General features: G+C 56.7%; 2 protein-coding genes across 7 annotated transcripts; one reads left to right on the top strand and one right to left on the bottom strand.

Moving 5' to 3' along the window:
- Positions 1-29: 29 nt before the first annotated feature.
- CCDC78 (coiled-coil domain containing 78) lies at positions 30-25,784 on the bottom strand. 6 transcript variants are annotated; one of them, XM_063344993.1, is made up of 16 exons: positions 25,390-25,784; positions 14,713-16,391; positions 14,031-14,159; positions 13,520-13,606; positions 13,062-13,241; positions 9,633-9,800; positions 9,499-9,549; positions 8,742-8,830; positions 8,085-8,163; positions 7,483-7,608; positions 6,183-6,394; positions 5,384-5,555; positions 5,013-5,056; positions 3,298-3,364; positions 1,795-1,895; positions 30-679 (listed from the first exon to the last, which is right to left on the bottom strand). In XM_063344993.1, exons 2-16 carry the CDS (start codon positions 14,734-14,736, stop codon positions 553-555), a joined length of 1,656 nt encoding a protein of 551 aa, XP_063201063.1. In that variant the 5' UTR covers positions 14,737-16,391; positions 25,390-25,784; the 3' UTR covers positions 30-552. The 6 variants fall into 6 exon arrangements, 5 of the variants coding, with proteins under 5 accessions (XP_063201063.1, XP_063201064.1, XP_063201067.1 ...); XM_063344994.1 differs by having other exon boundaries at positions 14,713-15,359; XM_063344997.1 differs by having other exon boundaries at positions 14,713-14,781.
- Positions 22,224-25,395, top strand: IGFALS (insulin like growth factor binding protein acid labile subunit). Its single transcript, XM_063344992.1, has 2 exons — positions 22,224-22,362; positions 22,941-25,395. The coding sequence occupies exons 1-2, from the start codon at positions 22,347-22,349 to the stop codon at positions 24,752-24,754; spliced, it is 1,830 nt and encodes a 609-aa protein (XP_063201062.1). The 5' UTR covers positions 22,224-22,346; the 3' UTR covers positions 24,755-25,395.

Raw genomic sequence — 25,784 nt, 5'->3', positions numbered from 1 at the left:
AGCTCTCCCGCTGAAGGATCCAGGTTGGCCCTGCTCACCGTATGAAACATTATAAAACACTCAAACACAGAGGAAAAAAAGGTTTTCGCACCTTAAATTGCAGCTCATCCCCTTGGACCAAAGTCTAGCTTGAGCCAGCCCTGGCCTTATCTCTTGGAAGCTGAGAGGGGAGCGAAGGCAGGAGCAGATTTCGCCCTTGGACTGCGGTCTAGGTGTGAGCCAGGAGAAGCGGTGTCGCAGGGATGATACCGGCTCCGCAGGAAAAAGCTGCCTGGGAACCTGACCCCGTGTCCCGAGGCGGGACGTGCTCGGGGACCAGCAGAATTCCTACAGCTGAGGGGTCAGAGGATAGACAAGACGCAGTTGTCTCGTCCCATTTTAGTGCTGTTAATTTGAGCCTGAGAACACCCGCGTGGTTTCCCTCGCTGCGCCTCCCGGCTCTCAGCCGGGGAAGGATTCTCATCCCGGCCAGCCCACACAACAGAAAGCTCCCTCCTTTTAAATCCTGCTCTTTCCCGTGGTCGTGCGGCATCTCAGAGCTGTGGTGGAGAGCTACGGTTGGTGGCTGAGGGTCCTCCTGGCTCTGGGCAGCGAGGGAGTATCGGCTGCCCTGGCGCTGAGCACGCGTGGCATCTCGCTGTCGGCGAGTTTCCTCAACCGGAGGATCTCCTGCTTGTACCTGTAAGGAAGAAACAGCACCATCGTTGCCCGCATGGGTCACAATCCCACTGAGAGCTCACACACGGTGGGCTGTGGGTGTAAAGTTACACTTTGCTTTGTGTTTGCTGCACGCGAAGGACAGGCGGTGCCAGTTCACGCAGAGCAGCCGGCCCAGGCGCTGAGCCACGCTGGGATCTGAGCCCCGGCAGATAGAAAACCGCAGACGTTTCCCAAGGAATTGCGGAATCACAGAATTGTAGGGGTTGGAAGGGACCTCTGGAGATCACCCAGTCCAACCCCATTGGCCAAAGCAGGGTCACCCAGAGCAGGTGGCACAGGAACGCGTCCAGGCAGGTTTGGAATGTCTCCAGAGACGGAGACTCCACCACCTCTCTGGGCAGCCTGTGCCAGGGCTCTGCCACCCTCACAGCAAAGAAGTTCTTCCTCCTGTGTAGGTGGAACTTCCTATGCTCAAGTTTATGCCCGTTACCCCTTGTCCTGTCACTGGGCACCACTGAGAAGAGTCTGGCCCCATCCTCCTGACACCTACCCTTTAGATATCGATCAGCATTGATAAAATCCCCTCAGTCTTCTCTTCTCCAGGCTAAAAGGTGTTTTGTCAGCTCTGCCAGGTAACGACACCAGCAACAAGCCCGCGAGTTTGACCCGAGATCACAGCTGAGCTGGCTGGGGCGTTATGGCAGGCACGGAGTTGGACCCTTGCTCCGACAGACATGCCGGGCTTGTTCTCGCCCTTCCTTACCCCAGCAGTGGTTCTCCCTGCTTCGGGGCACGATGAGCCAAGGAGAGAGGACCATAGATCAGGCCATGCTGGAAGGCTTTAGATTTTAGGCAATCCCTCTCTTAGCTTCCTCCCCAAGATGGGTGAGCCCGCAGGGAAGGAGACGTGCGGCGGAGCGGGCCAGAGGCTGCCCCTCCTGCCCTGCGGAGCGAGGGACGGTGGCAGCTGCAGCTGTGGGACATCAGCCCTGCTGGCAGAGCTGTGGGAAGGCAGCGGCGAGGTCAGGGGCTGACAGCGCGGCCGGCCTGGCGATGTCGCCGGCAATTAGCCCAGGAGATAAACAGGGAGCACAAAGCAGAGAAGACGCGAAGGGGGATGCTGCCATCTCTCACCTTGCGAGATGCTTATCTATGTATTCCTGCAGCTCCGACACCTGCTCTTCTGCCACGACCGCCCGAGTCAGCAGCTGACTCCTCTCCTGCTCCAAATCCTCCTGGAGGGGCAAGGAAACATGGAGAAAACAGGGAGCTCTGTGAGACAGGAGTGAAATTGCTCAATCCCTCTCTACCAGGTGAGACTGACAGCGTCCCCATCACTCAGCTCCGTCACCGCTTGGCGTTAGGCTACAGAAGCAACCGAGAAGGGATGCGCTTGGGGAAGGGAGCCTGGTGACACTAGGACAGCGTTCTACGGGCATGGGCAGAGCAGGCATGGGGGTCAGGGCCACCCCAGGACAGGCAGCAAGCCCTGTCTGCCAGGCCATCGTTAACTGCCCCACAGGCTTCACAGACAACAGGTGGAACAGTCGCTAGATTTGGCACTGGGACCCAGAGAGCTTTCACACCAGTAGTTCGTTGCAAAGGGAAATGACTTTGCCTTTTAGAAAAAAAAAAAACATCTGTTTTTTTGCACAGTGTCTCTGGAGAGTAGATCGTCATCTTACCCAAAGTGGCCCTGTGTCACCAGGAGGATCCGAAGTGTTTGACCGAGCCCACCCCCGAGATGCACAGCAGAGCCAGGAGCGGGACCTGCTCCCGGTGCCGCGCTCCAGCCTCTCAGCCATGGCATCTCCCTTCTTCTGGCCGCAGAAGATTTAGGTGTTTAGCTTTACATGACCAGAGAAAGGTGGAGCACTTGCTCAGGTCGCCGTGGACAGAGGAGGGCACAACACGGATGCGGACTGGTAGCACATCCATAGCCTTGTCTACCACAGAAAGCTGAATTCTGCTCTGTTTGCAAAGCCCTTTTCCCTGCGGGTGGCAGTCGGCGTGGCAGGGATCCCAGCACCAACCCTTCTCCCCACTCCTGCCACCACTGGGACAGCAAAACCCACAGCCAAGCCCGCTCCCAGCAAGCATCACCACGGTTTCACGGGTGCTGCAGAGCAGCGTTGCGGATGGAGAGAGCTTTTCTCCCCACTCTGGGCCATCCCATTGCCCAGCGCAGCACAAATAGCCTTGCACTCTGGGGGGACGAGACTGGGAAGCTGATTCAGATTCAAACTAGACCTGAGGCAGGTCGAATATAGTCCCAGTTTGTAATACACACGCCTAAATGCTTGTGCTGAAACAAGAGAGGGAGCAATACGGTCCAGCGATGAGCTGGGAAGGGCTGCTCTCCTTTTACCAGGAGGGAATTACAGCCTTGATATGTCACTGGTCAGGGACCTGCTGGTGTCACTTGGTGGGTTGAGGCCAAAGCCGCCACAGCAAGGCTTCGAGGAAAGCTTCCCTGCTCCAGCCTGGAGCAGCGTGTTGGCCCCGGGGCAGCACCTACCTTGACATGTGGATGGCATGTCAAGCATGTCCTTGCACATCCTCAAGCGTGTTGAGCACATCCTTGACAGGTGGGTAAGGGATAAACTTTTTTCCAGCTGGGCTGTTCCAGACCTTTACCTGGGTGGTGCGTGCAAACTCCCGGAGCTGCTTCCTGACCTCTGCCCAGCCCTCCTCATCCAGCTGCCTAGGGGAGAAAAGCAGATTTTGATCATGCCCAGACATTCAAATCCAGCCCATCCGCAGATCACAGAGCTCCGTTCAAGGGCTGGACGTAACTCGTGTCCATCAGAGCGTAAATCCCAGCGCTCTGAACCTTTCTTCTCCCGATGCTCTAGACTTCTTCAGGGCACGCAGTGCCATCCCTGTACCCAGGCACAAGAGTCACAGCCCTTCTGCCAACCTGGGATTCCCCGCTGCGACAGCTGGGTTTGTTCCAAGTTCACATCGACACCCAACACAGCAGAGGACTCCGTGCAGAAAGAGCCCTTAACCTGACACTGCGGGACTGAATTTGACGGAAACAGAGAGTGATCAATGCCAAACGCTGGCGCTTTTCATGTTTGGGAGCACAAACCCACCCGTTCTGGTCGCCGAGCGCGATAGGTGAGCTGTCTGTGCAGCCCAGCCGTGGGAAAGTGCTTCCTATTCTATCCCAGTCTGAATAAGCAAAATACAGGTCACATCTGATGCTGGGGGAATTGGGGTTGTATGAAGGCAGGAATGCATTGTGCTCCAGAGCGGCTCCGCTGGGACTGCCAGAGTTCCCTCTGGTGGCTGCAACCCCCACCCCGCTCCCGCCAGCCCAGGCACACGGGAAATCACGGCTGAGATTTCATGGGAGCAGAAGCAAAGGGAACAATAAACGGCTGATAATGACGAGAAGCAGCAGTAACGATGGCTGAAGTGCTGCGGTAACGCCAGGCTTCATGTCCCCAGCTAGAGGAACGTGGGCATGGTGTGGGTAAGACCCATCGGCACAAAAAAAAAAAGTGGAAAGTGTGGAGTCTCTCGTCAGCTATAAAAACCTTAACAAGACGCATCACTAAAATGCAGGTTCTGGTACTTCTCTGTCTTGTTCATGTGATGAGTCTGCCAAAATTAATGCCTCTCTTCAAGGATTGCCAATATTTTTCAGCATGGCAGAGCTCAAGCTCTTGTCGAAGATGCTCCTCCAGAGCCCAGTGGCTCAGGCACTGACCGACTCCTCAGTGCTGCCATCCCATTAATGAAATACCTGACGTGTTTTCTAGACTACCACATCTTAACAGGCTGAAAAATCCCAGCTCAGATTCCTCCTACACTTTGTTCCACCTCTCCACAGCTCTAATTGATAGAATTTCAACAGAATAACAGAGCAAGGGGAAGAGGCCCATCAAAAAAGAGCAAATAGAGGGCATTTTAGGAAGCTGGGGAGGTATCGGTACAGGGTCAGTCAAGGTGTCCAGCCCAACTTCTGCATTGGGAGGGAGGAGGAGAAACAAGACCATGCCAAACTGGTGGTGTTTCACTTGCCTTTCTCAGGTTGTGATCCACCAAAGCACTGGGGCGTACGCTTAACTTGGGCTTCTAAAGAGATCAGCGGGACTAAAAACATGATTAAATCAAACATGTGCTTAAGAGCTTTCTTGGATCAAGGCCCAAATGACCAACTCATTTCACTGCAGGAAATGCTGCGCCGAGACGACAGCTGGCTTTTCTCCTCAGCTGAGTCCCTAGCAGCTCCCTTTCTCCCTATTTATTACCGGCTCCGAGTAAATCAGAAAAGACTCCTCAGTCCACTCAGCAAGGAGAATTCAGAATTACAAATACCCCGAGAAACAAACAGCACTTACTGCTCAGGAGACAGTGGAAAGGCAGAGGTTTCTTTCGGTGTTTTCTGAAGGCAAAGGAAGAAGAATATTCCCGTAAGCGTTACACCATTGCCGTCTCACCCCAGTCCCTGCCACTTGGAAGCTCCGTGACCCCAATCTGTGGGGCTGCTCAGCCTCCTGGGTCTAACTGTAACTCACCCCTACGCAACAGGGTTGAAATAACAAGGGGATTGCTCCGACACCCCGTCTCTTCCCAAAATGAGGAAGCGAGCGAGCAGACACGGCAAACACCCAGGGAATGCCTATGGAAGGGTCTGAATCTGTCGCTTGTGAGACCCTCCCCACTGCCCCCCAGTTCCACCCCCACAGAAAGCCAGCAGTCCAGCCACCACCTTCTGCAGTTCATGTAGCTGCATCTCCAGTTTGGCTTTATCCTCCCGCAGCCGGTTTAGCTCCCGGGTTGTGTTTGTCAGCAGTTCAGGGTCTGTGATGGAAAAGTGGAGCTCGGCAGGGCCACAATCCGTAGCGCTGCTGCCCAAGGACCGGATCTGCTCTCGCTGGAGCCTGTAACGTGCCAGAGAGGTTAGTCCCTGGTAGCTTTGGTTAGGTGACAACACCAAGCCCTTCTGCTGCTGATGGAGGAACCGTTCGCTTGGGATCTGCTGGCTTCTGGCCACCGAGAGCCAGTCCACCTGCAAAGGATAAGTGGGAGAGCCCAGCAGCATGCACGATATTCCTGGGAGTGTTTCTGAGAGGAGCTTGTCCTAGAGCTATTTGTGGCTTTTATGCCACAAGAATTTCTGCTGCTTCCCACAGCCCAAGCTGCTGAGAGAGCTGTGGAGCAGAGCTGAGAACACCACGGAGACGGGCTGGGAGGCAGGAGTTATTTGTGGTACCTCTGCATTTCCACACCATCCAACGGGGAATCCATCTCTTGCCCTAAGTTTTACATGGGAGAAACGTATGTGGCCGAGCAGCTCCAGGGTGTCCAGAGCACCCTGATGTGTAGCTGGAGACACCTTGCTCCTGGCTTGTCGGAGATAAACATGCCCTCCAGATCCTCTGCTCCACCTGGGAGCCCCCTTTTTCCTCCCTGTCAGCAAAGGGACTGGATGCTCTGGGGCATTTCCAGTTGGTCCTTAGCAATGAGCTGAGGAGACAGAGGTAGCCCAGCCCCTGGCTTAACCCTACCCGTAAGCAATCAGCAGGTTCTCATGCTTCTTGACCAAGTTCTTTATGCGTTTCTTGTAGCCACGTGCCGCTACGGCTAGCTGCTCTTCCCGAGACTTGTAGGAAGCCCTGATATCCTTCAGCATGCTGTCCACAAAGCGTTTCATGTGAGCGTGATCAGCGGGGGATTTGCTAGGCCCCGCCACGTTGCTGGATTTGCTGTCCATGTAGTCCTTTAAAACATACAGAGAAAGAAATGGAGGTGATCAAGTTGTTCCCTCGGGCACAATAACCCATTTCCCACAATGATCCAGGCAGGTTTGTGCTACCAGCACAGGGAATAGGGCGTATCTTCTGTTTTCTAAGAGGGGGAAAGAGTAATTAACTTTCATCATGGTCCTTCAAGACAGAGAAGACATCTGTACCGCATCAGTGAGCCGCCTAGGGAAAAAGGAGTTGGTGTCGGGAGTTACCATCTCTAGTCCCATATTCTTTCCACCCTGCCCCACTCTCTCTGCTGGCTAGGAGATGCTTCAACATCGCTCTGTTAGAAATTAAACTATTCTTAAAAGTGAAAATTGCTTTGCTTAGTCTCCTGATCCATCACCACACCATGTTCTTTGGTACCAGCCTTCTCCCGGCGCAGAAGGTTTTGCCAAAACCTGCTTGCTGCTACCTAAGGGTGGGGGGAAGAGATTTCTTCCCAGCCTCACTGCTCAACACAGTCATGTATCCGTGCCCGAACCTGCCTGAAACGCCTGCCTTGTGCCGAGTCCTCACCATGCTCTGGGTCCCCGTTCTACGTCAAAGGTGCTTGATCCCAGACCAGGTCCCGGGCCCTGGTGTTACAGGGCTCTAACCGACCACGGAGGCTGGCAGAGCTCCCCGCGGGAACAGCAGCAGAGTCACCATGGAGGCGGTGACAAAGCCAGAAGTGGCATGGTCTGGCCTGCCGAGGGACGTTGTCAGGGCAATGGGGATTAGAAGCCAACTGGAAGGCAGCCATTGTAAATAAGAGGATCTTTCAATCCAAGTAATCTGACCAAGAAAAGTCCCCCAGCAGAAACTCACAGACTGTTTTGTGTGGCCATAGGGGAAATCTGGGTGAGGAGAGGGGGGGGAGTGGCATCTCCTCCCCCAGGCCAAGCCGAGGGCAGGGAGCCCCCTTCCAGCTGCGAGCATGGGGTTCCCCAAGCCCCACTGCCTTCTCTGCTCGGCAGCCCAGCGAGGAGGGGAAACAGCAGCAGCCTGCAAGACGTAGACAGCCAGCATGGAGAGACCCCCCCAGCTTGGGAGAGCCCCTGGGGCTGGGGGTACCCACCGCCACGTCCTTGATGTACTGCGCGAGCCGGGAGCGATATTCCTCATTCAGCTGCTTCAGCCGGAGCTGCAGCCGGGAGTTCTCCGCCTCCACCTCTTGGAGCTGGCTCTGGGAGGTGAGCAGCACCTGGGCACAACGAACACACACGCGGCCGCCCTCATCCTCTGGCTAAGCCAGGGGCACTAAGAAGTTCCATAAGAGATGGGGGGCTTCATTTCTAGCTTCACTAGAGCTGGGAAGGTCCTGGGCTTTCACAGGAGCCTACTGGAAATGTTTATAGTCTCTATTCTCCTGCTGCCTTCCGTCATTTGCAATTCCCCCCGCCCGGTGATCTCACCAACTCTCTAAATATCGGGGAACAAAATTCCTCCCACCACCTGTGGCAAACAGCACCTTCCACCACGTGCATCAAACCCCTGGAGAAGGAAACTGCGCAAGGAGGAGCACACCTTGGTATGACGAACTCCCTGGAGAGGGAGACGTGTCAGAGTAGCTCAGTACAAGACATCCATCCCCTGCTAGCTCCAGGAGAAGCGCATTGCACCCGGGAGGAGCGGATGAGCAGGGGTGGTCCTGGGTGCTGGAAGGGAGCCTGCTCTTACCGCCGACTGCTCCACCAGCTTGCGCTGGGTGTCCCCAATCGCTGCCTTTGCCTCCTGTAGTTCCTTCCCCATCGCGATCCTGGGCACACGGGAAGAAGGTGTGTTTATTTTAACCCCCCCAGGACTGCTCTGTAGGTCCAATACAGACAACTTTGAGAAGGGAATCCCTACGGGATGCCGGCCCACATCAGCTGTGCGCCAACCAGTGGCCACAGAGCTCTCGTAGCCAAAGGTGAACACGCTCCCCAGTCAGAAGGACTAGCTGTCCACCGTCCCCGCTGTGGCAGCCCTTGCCAGGACACCGACCCCATCCCAGCCTGTCAATGGAAGAACCACTGCGGGGGTAAGGGCTGGGGCTGGATTCCTTTCTGGGCTGTCACACGTTGGCCGTGTGTGTGTCACTGAAGGTGGATTTTCAGAGGTGCACAGGGCAGTCAGGTACCTAAAGACCGCTTTTAAGCTGCCAGCTAACCCTCTTAAGCACCTTGAAAACATCAAGTTTTGCTTCCAGGCCTCACTTCTTCCAAGGGTGAACCGTCATTTCCCACCCGGTGCCCCACCAAAGGCAAGCTGCCTCCTCTCCTCTGCCCAAGCATCAAATTCAGCTGCTCCATAAAATGTCCAGCCAAACAGAAGGACGTGCCCTCCAACACTCACACTCTCTCTTCCAGCTTCTGCTGCTGCAAATCGTAGGTTTGCTTCAGTTTTTCAAGCTCCGCTTTGATGTGATCCTGGTTTCCAAGCAACTGAGGGACAGATGAACAGGAAGATGAGACAGAGGGCTGAGGTAAGTAGAGGGACTCATAAGGAGAGCCTCCAGCTGAGCACAAGTCCAGCTGACCAGTGACATACTGGGGAAAGGACAGGCTTAAACTGGGAGTGAGCACTGCCCCATAGCGCACCAGGAGCGTGCTCTGGAGACAGGGCACATAGAAGCGCACGTGTGTTGCTCCCCCAAGGGAGACTCTTGCTCCGAGAGGCAGATTCCCAGCGGGAGCTCGGTGGCGGAGCCCAAGCTGGTGTGGCACAGGCTGCAGGTGGGAAGGAGGCAGGGAGCATCTCCGTGCCCTGGCTTTTGGGTGCTTTATCACCCCCATCTTTCTCAATTATCGGCAAGAAGAAAATAAGCACGTGTCCTCTGCACTTGTTGGCTTTTAAACTCCTGCCTCTGTTCACCCAGGGCCACCGACCGAGGGAACCAGAGCCGCCCCCTCTCAGCTTTTGCCTGCACAAGGAGCTAGAGTTATTCTAGTCTCATTTTTTCAACGGCACAGCTTAAAGACAACTTAAAATAAATCAAGGCAACAGCTCATCCACAAAATTCAAGTTAGCACCAGGAGCTGGCAGCCATACTCGGAATAAATTCCCCCCTCTCCTTCCCCGAGGATCCAGGAGCAGACCCCCACACACTCACATTTCTCTCCAGCTTTTGCCGCTCCTGTTCGGAGGCGACTACATCTTCTGGCTGGTTTTAGCAAGAGACAGAAGAAGGTGCCTGTTAGATTCCTGTTCCCCAAGGAGCAAGCAACAGGGCAGAGAGGTCCTTACCTTCAATTTCCGAGCCGAGAGACGACGCACCGTTGCTCGCACTCTTTCCAGCTCGGCAGAGGATTCATGGGCCATGGCGGGGACGTGGTTGCTCTCTGTGTGGGGAAGGGTGCTCCTGGCATTGGCCAGGGTGAGCAGCTCTAGGCTGAGCTCTTCATTCTTCATGACCTGCCAGGTCAAGCAAGAAGGAAAGAGCTTCTGAAATTGTGCCTCTCCGGCTCCACGCGCCGTCTGTTCAGCACATACCCGCTGCTCTTGGTGTGTACACAAAGTAGGCACTCACGTCCCCTCCTGAAAGCAAGCTTTATTTTTAGTTGACTCTCATATGTCCAAAGATATCAGTGATTTTCTAATTCTCATGGAAATGTGGGATACAGATCATCGCCAGGCATCAGGATTATTCACACATAACCTTACTCCCTCTGCCCATCTCGCTCTCGCATTCAGACAGAGATCCCGGTGCCAGCCCAGCCCTGGGCACAGCTCTGCCACCACCTCTGCGTCCTGACCCCCAGCCTCCCCCTTCTCTCTAACCCTGTACCCTCCCCACAGCTTCCCACCACTTCAGGCATGTCTTTCCCCATGCAACGGCTTTGAACAGTGTGGGGCTCCATAATGTAGGGCCAAATGTCCATCCATCCCTCCATCCTTCCATCCCTCCGTCCTTCCATCCATCCCTCTGTCCTTCCATCCATCCCTCTGTCCTTCCATCCATCCCTCTGTCCTTCCATCCATCCACCCATCCAGGCTGGCGCCACCCAGCTAATTCCAGTTTTGTTTGAATGCATCCCTCCAGCAGCAGCCAGCCCCCAGCACCGTGTAGGCAGCAGAGATTCAAAGCGGGCGCTGGTGTGAAGTGACACATTTCCAAAAGATAAAGAGGATCTGAATGAGAAAGGCTCTGTTACAGGTGATCTGGAAGGAACACTGGGGGAATTCATGTCTCACGGGAGGGTTTCTATGTCGGTAACAAAGCTTTGATGGGGTTTATGACTGGGGACAAGCTTGAGTAATTGTTACCATGGCAGTGAATCGGGAGGATGGGAGGCAGAGGTCATCTGAGTCATCCGTGGAGAGAATAGCTTATCAAAAGATAGCACAGGGTGGGCTGAGGGAGAGAGGAGAGGAGAAAAGAGGCTGACAAAGAGGTGAGATATACAGCTGTGAAAACTGACAGCTATGCAGAGACGGGCTGCTTGTTCTCCAACCGAAAACCATCCATCTGCAGCTGTCAGCCCTGACAATTTGATCAGAGGGGGTCACACAAGCGCAGAAGTACCAGTTTAGGGAAAGAAGGAGGCAGTCCCAGGTCGGCCGCGGGCTTCCCTGCCTCCCCTGTGCTCCCAAGCCTGGCCGGGCTCCTGGGAAAACCCCGGCGTGGAACCAGTTCACAGCCATTTGGGTTCCCTCCCGACAGCCTCACTTTGTACCGCCGCCGCAGCCGGCCCGAGCCCGCCGAACAAAAGGGGAGGAGGAAACGGAGAGTTGAGAAAAGGTCAGCGTCTTGAAAAGGAAGAATTTACAGCGAGTTAGAAAACAGGCACAAAGTGCCTGACTGGCATCTTCTGGAAGGCACTTCCCCAGGGACAGGCAAGGGCCAGCTCCGCCGCGCTCCCTCGCCTGGGACAGACATGGGGCGATGTGTGAATCGAGCTGTACAATGGGGGCCGCGACAATTCAGAGGCTCGAACCCTTCCCGTACAAGGCACCCTGAATGAGCTCGCCGAGCTGCTTCTGCGCCAAGCAGCCATGACAACATATTGGCAAGGTCACAAGTAGCACTTGTAATTGGGAATGTGTAAAAGGTTCATTGTCTCCCCAGAAGAGCGCCGGGGAAGGGGAGGGGGCAGAACCGCAGGCTGCTTTTCCCATTTCCTTTGGGAAAGTCCGCACTGGGAAAATAATGAGCAAGAGGCCCATGCCGTGACAAGTCCCAGCCTGCCAAATTGGAGCCTCTTTTGCTTCAGGCAGGGATATTTGGTAGTCGGAGCCAAGAAACTGGGGTAAAATCCTCAGCCTACGAATCACAACCAAGGAGTTCACCTTTGGCTTCTGGACCCTGCTCCACCACTTCTTCGGGATGCTATCCAGGCACATAACTGAATCCATGTGCTTTCCTTCTGAAAGATTCCAGGAACCACGTGCAAACAGGGTGTTATTACCACCACAACCTGTTAAAGCCATCCCTTAGAGATGTCAGCCACCTAAAAAATCCCGTTTTTGACTAACATATTGCACCCCCTTGGGGACAAGAAGCAACCAAGGCTGCCGAACGCCGAGATATTCCTCGGCAGCCCGGTGGTGCCGTGTCTCAGCAGCGTGCCGCCTTGCTGCCACTCAGCCACACGCGCTCTGCCTCGTGCTCCGGCAGGACGACGGGGTGGGTTCGCACCCCTGCAAGCAGCTGAGCTTGCCTCCTCCTAAGAAATTTCCATTTCTCAGCTTACGGGAGACAAACAATAGCTTCACAAGAGTCACTAACTCATTTATTTGCAACGGGATGATCCTGACCTCGTATGCTCCTCTACCGGAGCTCTGCGGAGGGATGCTCACCATAAAGAGAGACTGGACACTGCCCAAACCAGCGTGCCTGGTTCCAGCCCCACATCTCTCCATCACAGCCCTGCACGGTAAACCGAGTCATTTGGCTGCACCAGCTAAACTCCCTGCCAGGGGAGGGAGGCAGGAGAGTGTCAGTCATCCGATTCAACTCAAAAAGAAGGAGAAGTGGGAGGGGGGGAAGGGAGGAAAGAGAGGAAGGTTTATTGAAGTAGCTATTCTTGCCAAAGAAACACAAAAACCCGGGTCCAAAAGGCTTTGGTTAATAATCGCTAAACTAACAGCCACCAGGAAATTCGCTATATTTGAAGGAACAATCAGAAACTTGCTTACATTCAGGGTTTTTATAAACTCGCCGACCTCAAAAACTTCCGGGCCCCTTCCCACCGCCGTACGAAATGAGAGCGACTACAATTGGTTCACGTGCAGCCTGCGCAAGCCATGCAGAAACAACAGGGAAACAAAGCATGCTGGCAGTCAGGAGGGACCTGCGACGCGCGCTCCGGCCAGCCCCGCGGTGACCTCCTCATCACTGCTAGTGACGGGGATCCGGGGTGGCATGAAAAGAAGAGGACTCTGACAGCGGGGTGCCCAGCGCAGCACGGCACATGGGTCAGCGTGGGCTCAGCGCTGTCCCTGCCGAGCAGAGCAGGTGCTGCAAGGCCTGCTAGAAGGCAACCATGTTACAAGAAATCCTTTGGCCCTGAAAACAAAACCGTGCCCAAGCTACGCTGTCTCACAGCTGACAAACCTCACTGGACCTCAGCCGTGACATGGATACGCAACCCAAAGCCACCCGAGCTGGCTGAAGATCAGGTAATTGCGAGACGGAGCCAAGAACATCAGGGCGAACACTGCAGCCTGTCTCACCTCCTGGTCCAGTTCTTTGCCCAGGGCCAGGTAATTGCTTTTCAAAATGATGTACTCATCCGCCAGCTCCTTCCGACTGGTCTCCAGAGTGTGCAGGCGTTCCTCTAAGGCATCCCGCTCCCCAGTGACTTTCTGACTGCAGAGCTCCAGCTCCTGCACGCGGTTCTCCAGGGCCAGGATCTGCAGAGGGGAGGCAGCGGAATTAGACTGTGGCAGAGACCAGCAGCCATCACAGGGCTTTTATTTGGCCAAAGAGGTTCTGGTACACTATAACTCAAGAGAGGGATGAGTTTCACATGAGTTTCATGGTATCTGGGGTGTCGGGGGGGGGGATTCATAGTGCTAGCTAAAGCCAGGAGAATGCAGCAAGCAAAGAAAAGATGGACATGTAACGAACTACAGTTCTGGATAAAGGTATGGGCAGAGCTCAATCAACTCTACTTCAAACTTTTGGATACCATGTTTTTCAGTTCAAAGTTCTCCGTCTCATACTGCTCCTTCATTTTGTTTGTCTCGATCTGGAGATCAACGAGCTCTTTGGAAATCTAGGAGAGAGAAAGGACATTATAAAAGGCCACAGACTGATTCTGAGGCCAAGATACTGTTTCAATGGGTCACGCCGGGGAATGTGAGCACAGAACATGCACCCCTGGAAAGAGGCCCCAACATTTCCCACCAGATTTCATAGAATCACAGAATGGTTTGGGTTGGAAGATACCTTAAAGTCCACCCCATGCCACCCCCTGCCCTGGGCAGGGACACCTCCCACCACACCACGTTGCTCCAAGCCCCGTCCTTGAACACCTCCAGGGATGGGGCAGCCACAGCTTCTCTGGTCAACCTGGGCCAGGGGCCCACCACCCTCACAGCCAAGAATTTCTTCCTAAGAAGAAATTTCCGCTCCAGAACTACTGGCCCCGTATGGCTTCACAGCTCAGTTCTCTCCAGCTTCTAATGTATTTCTTTTACCTTCAATTTTTCCTCTTCGTTGAAGCCCGTTCTGGCTGACAAATCTGGTTTGGAGCCAGCCAGCTTCCCCATCCTCTCCTGCGGGTCTCTGCGCCCGTACGGCCTCTCATTCCTATCCTGCAGCCGCACCTAGAGACACACAAGAGCTCCGACAGCTGGTGCCAGCCAGCAGAGCCCTCCTCTCCCCCGTGCTGGTGGAAGAGCAGAGCATATACAGTTTTTTCAGAACTTCAATAGATTATAGATGGGATTTTCAGCTGCTGTTTTCCTCCCGCAACTAGGATTTATAGAATCATAGAATGGTTTGGGTTGGAAGGGACCTTAAAGACCACCCAGTGCCACCCCCTGCCCTGGGCAGGGACACCTCCCACCACACCACGTTGCTCCAAGCCCCCTCCAACCTGCCCTTGAACACCTCCAGGGATGGGGCAGCCACAGCTTCTCTGGGCAACCTGGGCCAGGGGCTCACCACCCTCACAGCCAAGAATTTCTTCCTCAGATCTCATCTCAATCTCCCCTCTTCCAGTTTCAAACCATTCCCCTTTGTCCTATCGCTCCAGTCCCTGATAATGTAATTTGTAGAGTGTTGGTTCCACGACCCCGGAGGTGGCTGCAGACCTTCATACTTACAGTTTTCCCACCAAGATGCAAAACTATGATGATACTCTGTCAGGGTACTTACATTCTCATTCTCTGCAAAATCCATGTGCCCGGAGTCCAGGATCGTTGCACAGTATCAGGCAGGCAGTGGCTGATGGCAAAAGGAAGGATCTAAGGATCTCTATAGCGGCAGCTTTTCCCTCCGGTTGGGCACAAGCGACGTTGCTAACAACTTTGGTTACTAGCGGGTGGGGCATCCACCTTCATCCACCATAAGGTGGAGCCAATTCTTACCGTCACCTCGGGAAATCACACTTGTCAGGAGGTTTCTGTATTCTTAAGACAGTGCACAGCAGATACTGAACCAAGAAGCTGAGCAGATACCCCCAGTGAAGCCATAGTGCAGCTAGGAGGTACCACTCCATTTATATTACAGACTGTTCCCAAAACCCAGGTGTAGGGTCTCCATCCCTACACAGGGATCGTTAGAGAATTTAAGATCTGATTAACCCCTGAATTAATCCATGAATCCAACCATCTGCTCCAAGACCATCCCAGTAGCATCTAACATCAACTTACTTCCAGGCAATTTTCTCTTGATCTCTACGGTCCTTGTACCTCCTGGGTCAAAGAGCCTTCCAAAGGGGTACCAGGATCTTTGAGCTCTGCTCAAGCTACAGCTGGCGACAGGAAAGACCTTCCCCAATTTCTCCCTTCACAACAGAGATGCTATGTGAAAAAAGACAAGTTTTAAAGCAAAAAAAGCCTCAGATTAGCCCAGACAGTGCTAAATCTGGTCTACGCGCTGCCGCTGACTCCAGACTGCGACCATCTGGGCCTCGATGGGACAACTCCCAAGTGTGCAAAGCTAAAAGTACTTGAACAGAGTCTCCGACATAAGTGTGTGGGCAATGGAGAGCGTAAGATGTGGTGGATAAACGCTGGGAGACCTCGGTGAACAACAGCCAGGGGTTAAAACACATGCCCGTTCTTAATCTCCTCATTTCGGGCTTATTATCACTGCTATTTCTGTACAGTGGGTGAGTTTAGGTAAGAACTTGTCTCTTAACAGAAGAAAAGCTTTGACAGTCTTTTTCAAAAAGGCCACAGCTCTGAATAACTTCTTATTATCTGACAAAGCTGAGGATGAAAGAGGGAGAGAGGCCATTCTGACAGAAGCTCTGTGCCGAGCAGAGTTCACCAGCTCCTCACCTGGCCCAGGCTGTTGGAGAAGATCCCACAGTCGACGTGGATTTCATGAACGGCCATGGAAGCCAGACCCAGGGGATGAGCTCTTCTGGGGCTCGGGGGAAGGAGAAGCTAACGAAACGTGCAATTATGTCTTATTTTTCTGCAGTAGAACTTAACAGACCTGAAGTAATTTTATTAAGGTAATGAAAGCGCTGATGAGAATTCACACTCTCTTCACACCCACTGCCGAGCAGAAAGCCACATTCACACACCGCCCACAGCGCTGGGGGGCTCGGAAGTCTCCGGTGGGTGCTCCGGCACCGAGCTGCAACTCCGCTCCCCAGGTGCACATCGTCTCCCGCCGGCTCTCAGCCCCATACGAGTCCCCGAGGACAGGCACCTGCAGCCGCTGCTGGCCCAGGAACGGGCGCAGGCTGGCTCACACTGTTGCCCTGGACCCAGCAGCGGCATGGCCAGACCCCAAAACGCCCGATGCAGGAGGGCTAACAGCCCACCCAAGCACACCGGCAAAGCTGGGTGCTCCCCGAGCCGTAGGGGTGTCCTTTTCACCTGGTCAGACAGCAATACAAAGCTAATTAACACACACATATACAGTGCTACTTATGCTCCTGCAGTGCCTGGGAGACCCTGGCGAAACCCCCCTTTGTGACAGGCGCTGTACCAGCAACTAGAAATGCCACCGACTGCTTTTCCGGTGGTTTGGAAATACGAAGCAAATTTTGGCCTGGATGACTCCACGAATAGCAAAGTTGGGCAGAGGAAATGAGGTTTTAGGGTGACACTGCAACCCAAAATCTCCATCACTGCCCCAGAGCAAAACCAAACAAAAAGTATATGCATTGTTAACCCCGCGAAGAGCTGAAATGCCGACTCTGTACTGAGTTTTTCTTCCCCTCTTCTTCTCCAGGACACTTTTAACGTGTGGTGGTCGCCACCAAGCTCTGAGGTACGAAACTCACACCCAGGACGCAGCTCTAAGATGTGAAAACGCTCCCTAAATCCACAGCAGCTGAGGAGGAAAACCGGTTGGAGATTTGGAGCCTGCAGCCCGATGCCCGCTGCTTATTTTCCCCTCTCCTCCAGCACCTGCCAGCCCTCGGCAGGGACAGACACACACCTGGCTCTGCCGGTGCCGGGCCCCTCATGGCGAGCCCCGAAGGGAGCGGAGGGAGCGGCCACCGCCTTCACGCCTTTCCCGGGAGGCTTCGGCGGGGCCCGGCACAGCGTTCGCGCAGTGACTGGCCCCATCTGGCTTCCAGCGCCGGCCAAGTGAATGCACACCCTCTCCTGGGCCCAGCAGACACCCCCTGGGCGCCCACCGGAGCACCCTGCTGCCGGGGTGGCCCAGTGTCGCCGGGGGTGGGGGGGGGCCGGCGTCGCCGCAGCATCCCCCGCTGGAGGCCGCAGCGGGTGCGGGGAGCTGCCGCGGGCCCAGGCCTGCACGGCCCCTCCCGGAGCGGCACCGGGCGTCGGGGGGACACTCCTGGGGAGAAGCGGGCTGGGGCAGAGCGGGGACCGCGAGGCCTCCCAGCTCCTCACACACGCTGCGGCGGAGGCGGCCGGGCCCGGTCAGGAACCGCCGCGTCCCGTTTCCAGGGCAACGGGCGCTTCCGGGGGAGGGCGGCGGGGCGGCAGCGCCCCCTGGCGGCGGGAGGGCGGGAAGCTCCAGGGATGGGGCAACCCCTCGCTGCCGGGCGACCGGCCCCGGGGAGCGGAGGGAACAGGGGGGTTCGGGGAGGGGGGACACGTCCCGCAGAGGGACTGAGCATCGAATGGGACCGTCAAAGACCATCCGGTCCCAGCCCTGCCCTGGAGCTGCTCCAACGGGCCACCAACAGCAGAAGGACACGGAGCTGTTGGAGCAGGGCCAGAGGAGGCCCCGGAGATGCTGGGAGGGCTGGAGCCCCTCTGCTGGGAGGACAGGCTGAGAGAGCTGGGGGGGTTCAGCCTGGAGAAGAGAAGGCTCCGGGGAGACCTTGGAGCCCCTTCCAGTCCCTAAAGGGGCTCCAGGAAAGCTGGGGAGGGACTCTGGATCAGGGAGGGGAGCCATGGGATGAGGGGGAATGGCTTCAAACTGGAAGAGGGGAGATTGAGATTAGGTATTTGGAAGAAATTTTTCATTCTGAGGGTGGTGAGCCCCTGTCTCAGGTTGCCCAGAGAAGCTGTGGCTGCCCCATCCCTGGAGGTGTTCAAGGGCAGGTTGGAGGGGGCTTGGAGCAACGTGGTGTGGTGGGAGGTGTCCCTGCCCAGGGCAGGGGGTGGCACTGGGTGGCCTTTAAGGTCTCTTCCAACCCAAAACATTCAACGATTCTATTGTCTCCCATTGGGACAGGTTGCTCCAACACCGTCCAGCTGGGCCTTGAGTGCTCCAGGGATGGGGCATCCACAGCTCTGCTAGGAAACCTCCAGACACTCACCGCAACAAATTTCTGCCTTCTACGCAAACAAAATCCACCTGCTTCCAGCTTAAAACTATCACTCCTTCTGTCTCTGCAGATCCTGGTGAAAAGCCTCTTTCCATCATTCTTATAAGGCCCCTTATATATTGGCAGGCTGCGATAAAGTCTTCTCCAGGATGAAAAACCCCAACTCCCCCAGCCTTTCTCCACAGGAGAGGTTCTTCCGGCCCCCAGACCATTTCCATGGTCCCCTCTGGACCCACTCTGACAGTTCCAGGTCTGCCTTGTGCTGGGACCACAGAGCTGGACGTGTGCTCCAGCGGTGGTCTCACGGGAGTCGCGGGGGAGAATCAGCTCCCTTGACCTGCTGAACACGCTGCTTCTGATGCAGCCCAGGAGATGATGGGTTTGCTGGGCTGCAAGTGCCCATTGCCCAGTCCTGTCGCCCCCGAGCATCTCCAGGTCCTTCCCTGCAGGGCTGAAAAGGAGGGCTGGGATGGGACAGGGAGGGACATCCTGACAGCAGGCAGCATGAGGGGTCATGGCCATGCAACCTCTGTCAGGAGCAAGGTGTGTGGCCCCTCCACCACACTCCCACCCCGTCCCACCAGCCGGGCACCCCAAGGACCAGGCCGCTCCCTCCGTCACCATCAGCTTCGGAGCAGCCACTGGGGGGGAACCCACCAGCAGGACGCCCATGTCCAGGTCTGGAGAGCTTACACGGGACACGGAAGATACCCTCACCCCCTTCCTACCCACCCTGGCACACCGGCACTGTCATCGCGATGAGTTAGGCGAGGTGGCTGCCTCCCATCTCTCTGTTCATCTCCCAAATCCAACTTTGTTCTGCATGACGGCCACCGCTGGGACAGGATGTCCTGCCGTTCCCTGTCACCGTGTGCCTCTGACCCCCGCTCCTGGAGACTCCCCTTTTCCCCCAAAACTCAGAGTTTGTGAAATTTCCCGTCTGTGCCTCCAGCGATGGCCCTGGCATCCCTGAGTCATGGCTCGGGGATGTCCCCACCTTCCCCAGTGCAACCAGCCCGGCCAGGCTGGTGGAGGTGACACGGTTTCACGTGGCCACATGGGCCACCAGCGTGGTAATTAGCATCCCCAAGAGCCGCCGGCGTCTCGGCCACCTTTCCCAACTCCTCGACTCCCGGCACAAGCCTCCTGCAGCGGCGGCAGGGCATGAGCCGACACTCGGTTATTCCGATGGGGACTTTGCCAGCAGCTGCCAAAAGCTTTTGCCACTGCTGCCAGGTCCCCTCTCCAGGAACATGGGACTTTCCAAGTGAAAAATGAGGTAGCGCAATAGGTGAGGGCCAGGATGACTAGAAATGGGGGTGGCCAGTGAGCACTGGGCAAAGCCCATCTCCGACGGGATGGTGTCTCCAGGAGGGAGTTTGGTCCTTGTGGATGTCCCCAGGAGCATGACACAAGCTCTGGGATGCCGGTGTCACCTGTCCCGGCTCTCTTAGGTGGCGGCATCGGGGCTCAAACATTTTTGGTTTGGGATGAGGAGCAGCAGCGCCGGTTGCCCTGGCAACGTGAGAGGCTCTCCTCCAGATGGAGACAGTATTTGGCAAGATTTGCTAAAAATACTTCTGAACTCAGCTGTGACAACACCACCTGTGTCACATCCCCGCTCCCCCCAGGGCTCAGGCTGGGTTGGTGCTGGCCCTGCTGGTACCCAGAGCCGGCCCTGGGCCACTCGCCCTGGGTGGGGGGGAAGGGCCAGGGAGCTCCCCATTGTCCCACCAGCCTCCCCGGCTCCGGCAGGGCCACCAGCAGGTCCCTCCATGGCTCAGCCAGCCCACATGGCTGGGGACAGAACAGAGAGCCAGGGACAGCTGGTGGCATTTCCCCACGCGAAGGGACCTGGGGGGAGCTCCCTGGGGAGGGACCTGCGGGCACGGGAGGGCTGCTGGGGAAGGTAATGATTCCTGAGAGTTTAAATAGGTTTAAAAGCTTCTTTTTTTTTTAATTTTTTCACTGCTTTTCCTAATACTATTACAACCTTCTCCATGGCAACCAGGTGGGGCAGCTCAGACTTTGGTCCCAGCCGGGAAGATTAGCTGCCGGAGCCGAAACGATGGGGGGATCGGCTTGGGGAGGCGCCCACGCTGGCTGAGGCCATGGAAATCCACGCTAGTGACCCAAACCGGGGTCCCCGTGGTGGCTGCGGTGCCCCGGGTGGGCAGGACGTCCCGGTGACGCTGGAGGGACCAACCGCCTGAGCATCCCCTGCCGCGGGCGGTGGGACACGGCCAGGGGATAGGACCTCAAGGAGGTTTAAAGGTGGAGATGGGTCTAGCTCTTCCCTGCACATCAGTGGGAAGGGATTTGCTTATTTACCCTCCTTATTATCCCTTTGCAGCTCATTTGGTATTTTTCCTGAAAGAGGGGCTGGTGGAGGCAGGGATAAACCCCCTCCCAGCCACAGGTAGGGCATAATTAAACTTTCCCAAGAGGTTTTGTGGGTTTTGGCTGGCTGGCTCCTGCTGGATCAGCTCTTTTTAGCTTCCAGATTGATTACACCTTGTGTCAATATGTGCTTAGCGCCTATTAGTGGGTGCGTGCCTCTCCATCTCTCATTTCTCCCTTCGGATCTATAAATTCTCAGAAGAGAGGATTAAAAATAGAGTGGGGGTGGGGCAGGCGGAGAGGAGAGGAGCACACGGGGCCAAAACAAAAAAGAAGAAAACAGTGCTTGTGGGAAAGTTGGGTTGCAAGGCTGGAGCCTGGCCATCTCGCTCCGATACCTCTTCCCACGGGCACGGTCCTGCTTTGGCCGGGGAGAAGGTTGTTTAAAACCACCTGAGTTAATTGATGAAGAGCTGAGATGTTCCCCGGGGAGCTGAAGGAGATACCAGGCTCCCATGGGTGAGGCTGGAGCATGACAGGGATGCCCACGGCATGGGGCTGTTGGTGGAGAGCATCTCTGCTCCATCTCCACCTCAGGGATGAGCGCGGGGGAAACCTGGGCTGGGAAGAGCCTCAGCGCCGGTGGGAGACACCCGTTCCTGGAGCTGTGGATGTGAACGGAAGGGTTAGCCATGGCTTTTCCATCCAGCAGCTGCTGGCCCACGGTGCTCCTTTCATTGGGGCAGAAGTGGCTTTTTATTTATTTTTTTTTTCCTGGAAACTGGTAAAAAATTCTGCAAAAGTTGTGTTGGACGCTGGTGGGGAAATGACCTGGGACACAGAAAGTGAGGTCACCAGCCTCCCCCGGGGTGGTTTTGATGAGCTGCCAGGCTCATCATCAGGGAGATGTGCCAGCCCCGGAGCATCACCCACCATCATCCCACCGTACGTGGGGCTGGCGGAGGAGCCCAGAGCCAGGGGACCCTCAGGGATGTCACCTTGCCAGTGGGCCCCGGGCTCTCTGCTTCCCCTGTGGCCCAAAAGCACCAAGCCGAGCAGCACGCGATGCTCCCAGCACCATCTCCACCCGCGAGGCAGAAATACCCACAGGAGGGTATAAAAAAAAAAACGCCCTGAGGCTTTTACTGCCACATAGAGAGGAGCTTTTTCCCCATTTTCCATCTCATCTCTCACCATAAAACATCGGGCATTTCAGCCCATCTCCCAGTAAAGGTAACCCCCACCCCTCTAACCCCCTGGGTGACAAGGATGCCGCAAGTCCCAGCATGTGGTTTTTGGGTCCCCGATAGCGGGGCTCACCCCAAGGCACCCCCAGCAGGGCAGGCACCCAGGGAAGGGCCAGTGCTGCTGCTCGGGACCCTCCAAGGAGCCCAGGGCAAGGCTGTGGGACATCCCACGAGGCTGCCCCATCCATCCATCCCTCCCTCCCTCCCCTCCACGCTCAAACCCCATCTCCAGCCAGACCACCGTCCCCCACCATCCCCTGTCCTGCCGGGCATCTCCCCAACCTGCACTAAAGGCAGTTCCAGACCTGGGGGGGAAAAGCCAGGAGCCCGTCCCGGGTGACGCTCGCCCCAGGGGGCTGAGGCCACGTCCCGTCCCAGCAGCAGTGGGGTTAAGCCTGGCCGGGCGGGCGGCTGGCCGGGCGTCAAGGTGGTTGCTCCATCCCTGCGCAGGGGCCGGAGAGCAGAGAGGGAGCACTGCCCTGCCCGCCACCATGAGCGCAGGCAAAGGTAAGGCAGGGAGAACCTGCCCGGCCTGGGGGCAGGGTGAGGGGGGGGACAGGGGGTATGGGGGGGAGACGCTAAAACTCTTGCTGGGGCTTCACACTTAAGTCACCCTTTGCTTTTCTCCCCCCCCCCTTCACTGTTAATAAGACATTTTGGGAGCCCCCGTGGTGGCTGGGGTGCTTGAAGGCACCCACGAACCTGGAGGGGGGCGGCAGGGATGGGTGGGGGCCGCGGCATCGACACCCCTGTGCTCGGAGGAGAGCAAATTAATGGGGGGCAGCGGGGGAGGAAGGAGGAGAGGGGAGCAGGGGCCTTGCTGCTGGCCTCTCCCCACGGGATGGGAATACAGAGGGATGAATTTTGGGGGTCCATGCACCCGAGGGGTCCGAGCTGTGGCAGGGGACGATCCCACACACAGGGCAGATCCAGCCTCCCAAACCTCCTGCAGCCGCACAGCGTGTGGGACTGACCCCTCCAACCTCCCCGCCCCCCAACCCCAGGGGGGGTCCCATAGGGCAGCCATCACCACCACCACCCCCCCCCCCCCACTGACGGTGTCCCCTTCCCTCTGCGCCCCACAGCAGGTGTCACCCTCCTGCTCCCCCTGGCCCTGCTGCTGGCCACCGCCGCCCAGCCCCCCGGGGGGGACACCCCAAAGGAGCAGGGGGACACGGACCCCCCCCACTGCCCCAGCCCTTGCGCCTGCAGCTTGGATGACTACAGCGAGGAGCTCAACGTCTTCTGCAGCGCCCGCAACCTGACGCGCCTGCCCGAGGACGTCCCCCCCAACGCCAAAGCCCTTTGGCTGGACGGCAATAACTTCACCCTGCTGCCGGCCGCTGCCTTCAGGAACCTCTCGGCCTTGGATTTTCTGGACCTACAGAGCAGCCAGCTGGCCGCCGTGGAGCAGCACGCCTTCCACGGGCTGCGGAGCCTCTACCACCTCCACCTGGAACGCAACCGCCTCAAGTACTTGGCTCCCCACACCTTCTTGCACACCCAGAACCTCGTCTCCCTCAGCCTCAACAACAACTACTTCAGTAAGGTGGAGGAAGGGCTGTTTGCTGGGCTCTCCAACCTCTGGTATCTGAATCTAGGCTGGAACTCCCTTGTGGTCCTGCCCGACAAGGTCTTCCATGACTTGCCCAACTTGAGGGAGCTGATCCTGGCTGGGAACAAGCTCCCCTACCTCCAGCACCAGCTCTTCTGCAGCCTTACCGAGCTGAAGGAGCTGGACCTGAGTGGTAACGCGCTCAAGGGCATCAAGATCAACATCTTCGTCAAGCTGCAGAAGCTACAGAAGCTGTACCTGAACCACAACCAGATCAACACCATCACACCTCGCGCCTTCATGGGCATGAAGTCCCTCCGGTGGCTGGATCTCTCTCACAACCGGCTGGTCTCGCTGTTTGAGGACACCTTTCTGGGGCTCCTGAGCCTGCACGTCCTACGCTTGTCCACCAACTCCATCACCAGCCTGAGGCCCAGGACTTTCAAAGACCTCCAGTTCCTCGAGGAGCTGCAGCTGGGGCACAACAGGATCCGGAGCCTGGCAGAAAGGACCTTTGAAGGGCTGGGCCAGCTGGAGGTCCTCAGCCTCAACAACAACCAGCTACAAGACATCAGGGTTGGGGCATTCCTAGGGCTGTACAACGTGGCAGTGATGCACTTGTCTGCGAACTGCATCAAGGTCCTCCCCGACTATGTCTTCAAGGGGGTCACCAAACTGCACAGCCTCCACCTAGAGCACAGCTGCCTCAGCAGGATCCGGGCAAACACCTTCTCCAGCCTCTCCAGCCTGCGGCGGCTCTTCTTACAGCACAACGCCATCTCTGTCATCGAAGACCAAAGCTTCAGAGAACTGCACGAGCTCCTAGAGCTCGACCTGAAGCACAACAGGCTGAGCCACCTCTCGCCCCAGCTCTTCATGGGTCTGAGCAACCTGGAGTACCTTTTCCTTTCCTCCAACCAGCTCCTGGAGATCTCCCAGGATACCTTCAGCCCGCTCCAGAGACTCTTCTGGCTTGACCTCTCCCATAACCAGCTGGAGACCCTGGACAACAGTGTCATCTCCCCCCTGGCCAACCTGCGGTACCTCAGCCTGAAGAACAACTCACTGGAGACCTTCTCAGTGGGCTTCCTGTGTACCTCCTTCGCCCTGGAGCAGCTGTGGCTGGGGGGCAACAACTGGCATTGCAACTGCTCCCTGAAGGGCCTGCGGGACTTCTCCCTGCAGCACCCTGTGGTGGTCCCCCGCTTTGTGCAGTCCGTGGCCGAGGGGGACGACGCCCACGTCCCCATCTACACCTACAACAACCTCACCTGCCTCCACCCCCCGGCCGTGGCGGGCCTGGACCTCCGCGACACCACCGAGGACAGCTTTGCTCACTGCTGATGCATGCCAGCCCTTCCTGGGGGTGGCGGGGGGGTTGGGGGGGGAGATACACCAGGGACCCTTTGCCCGCCTCCTCCCCAGCCCCATCCTGGGCCCCCTGGGGCAGCAGCAGGAGCTGCGGCTCCACAGCCGCCCCAGTTTAGCCCAAGTTTCACCGCTGCCGGTCCCCGGGGCAGCAGCAAGGAGCCATGCCCGCACCATGCTGGACCGTGACCCCGGCCATCGGCAGGGGGAGATGGACACCTGCTCCCCAGCTGGGCTTTGCTGGCTTCAAACTGAAATATTTCAGTCCTTTGATATTTAAATAGCAGCCCCTGGGTTAGCGTGTGGTGTGGTCACTCCCGGCGGGGGGAACTCGAGCATCTCCAAGCCTCCAGGATGGGGGAAAGCTGCACCCCCAGCCCGGAGCCCTCCCCACGGTGAGGTACATCCCTGCCGGGGCCAGGACTCACTGGGACAAAGCAAAGCATCTTCCTGCCATGGAGCAGCCGAGAAATCCTAAAAGCACCCCCCCGAGCTCCCCAGTAGGTTTAGGGAAGCGGGGGTGTGTGTGTGTGTGTGCAGATGACCTGCTTTAATCATTCCTTGCACTAGCAGGTGTAGGCAGGGTGCAGAAAACCACACACGTCACTTACCTGATAAATCGTAGCAGACAAATAAACCTTTGGAGCTATCGCAACCCATCTTGTAAGTATGTTTTTTCCAAAGCACATGCCGCAGACGGCCAGGAATTCTTATCAGAGCCCCTCGGGGCTTTGCAGACGCAGGGCAAGGAGCGCAGGCTCCCCAGGGCGCTGGAGGAGTTTGCAGCAAGTTAGTTTTCGGTGAGCCCCGGGTGGGTGGCACATACCCAGAGAGGGAGTGAGAGGTGACCGGCCATCCCACAGAAGCCAACAGCCTGGTCAGACTCCAGTCTCGCTCTCCATATCCCAGCTAAGTGACCAAAGGTCAGACAAAATTTTCCAGGAAAGCCACACGTGGGGAAACCTGGTCAGGTGTGAGTCCTCGCCGCGGGCGCAGCGTGAGCGGG

Source organism: Chroicocephalus ridibundus, chromosome 8, assembly GCF_963924245.1.
Source record: "Chroicocephalus ridibundus chromosome 8, bChrRid1.1, whole genome shotgun sequence".
Classification (NCBI taxonomy): Eukaryota; Metazoa; Chordata; class Aves; order Charadriiformes; family Laridae; genus Chroicocephalus; species Chroicocephalus ridibundus.
This window is presented reverse-complemented; position numbering and strand designations above follow the sequence as displayed.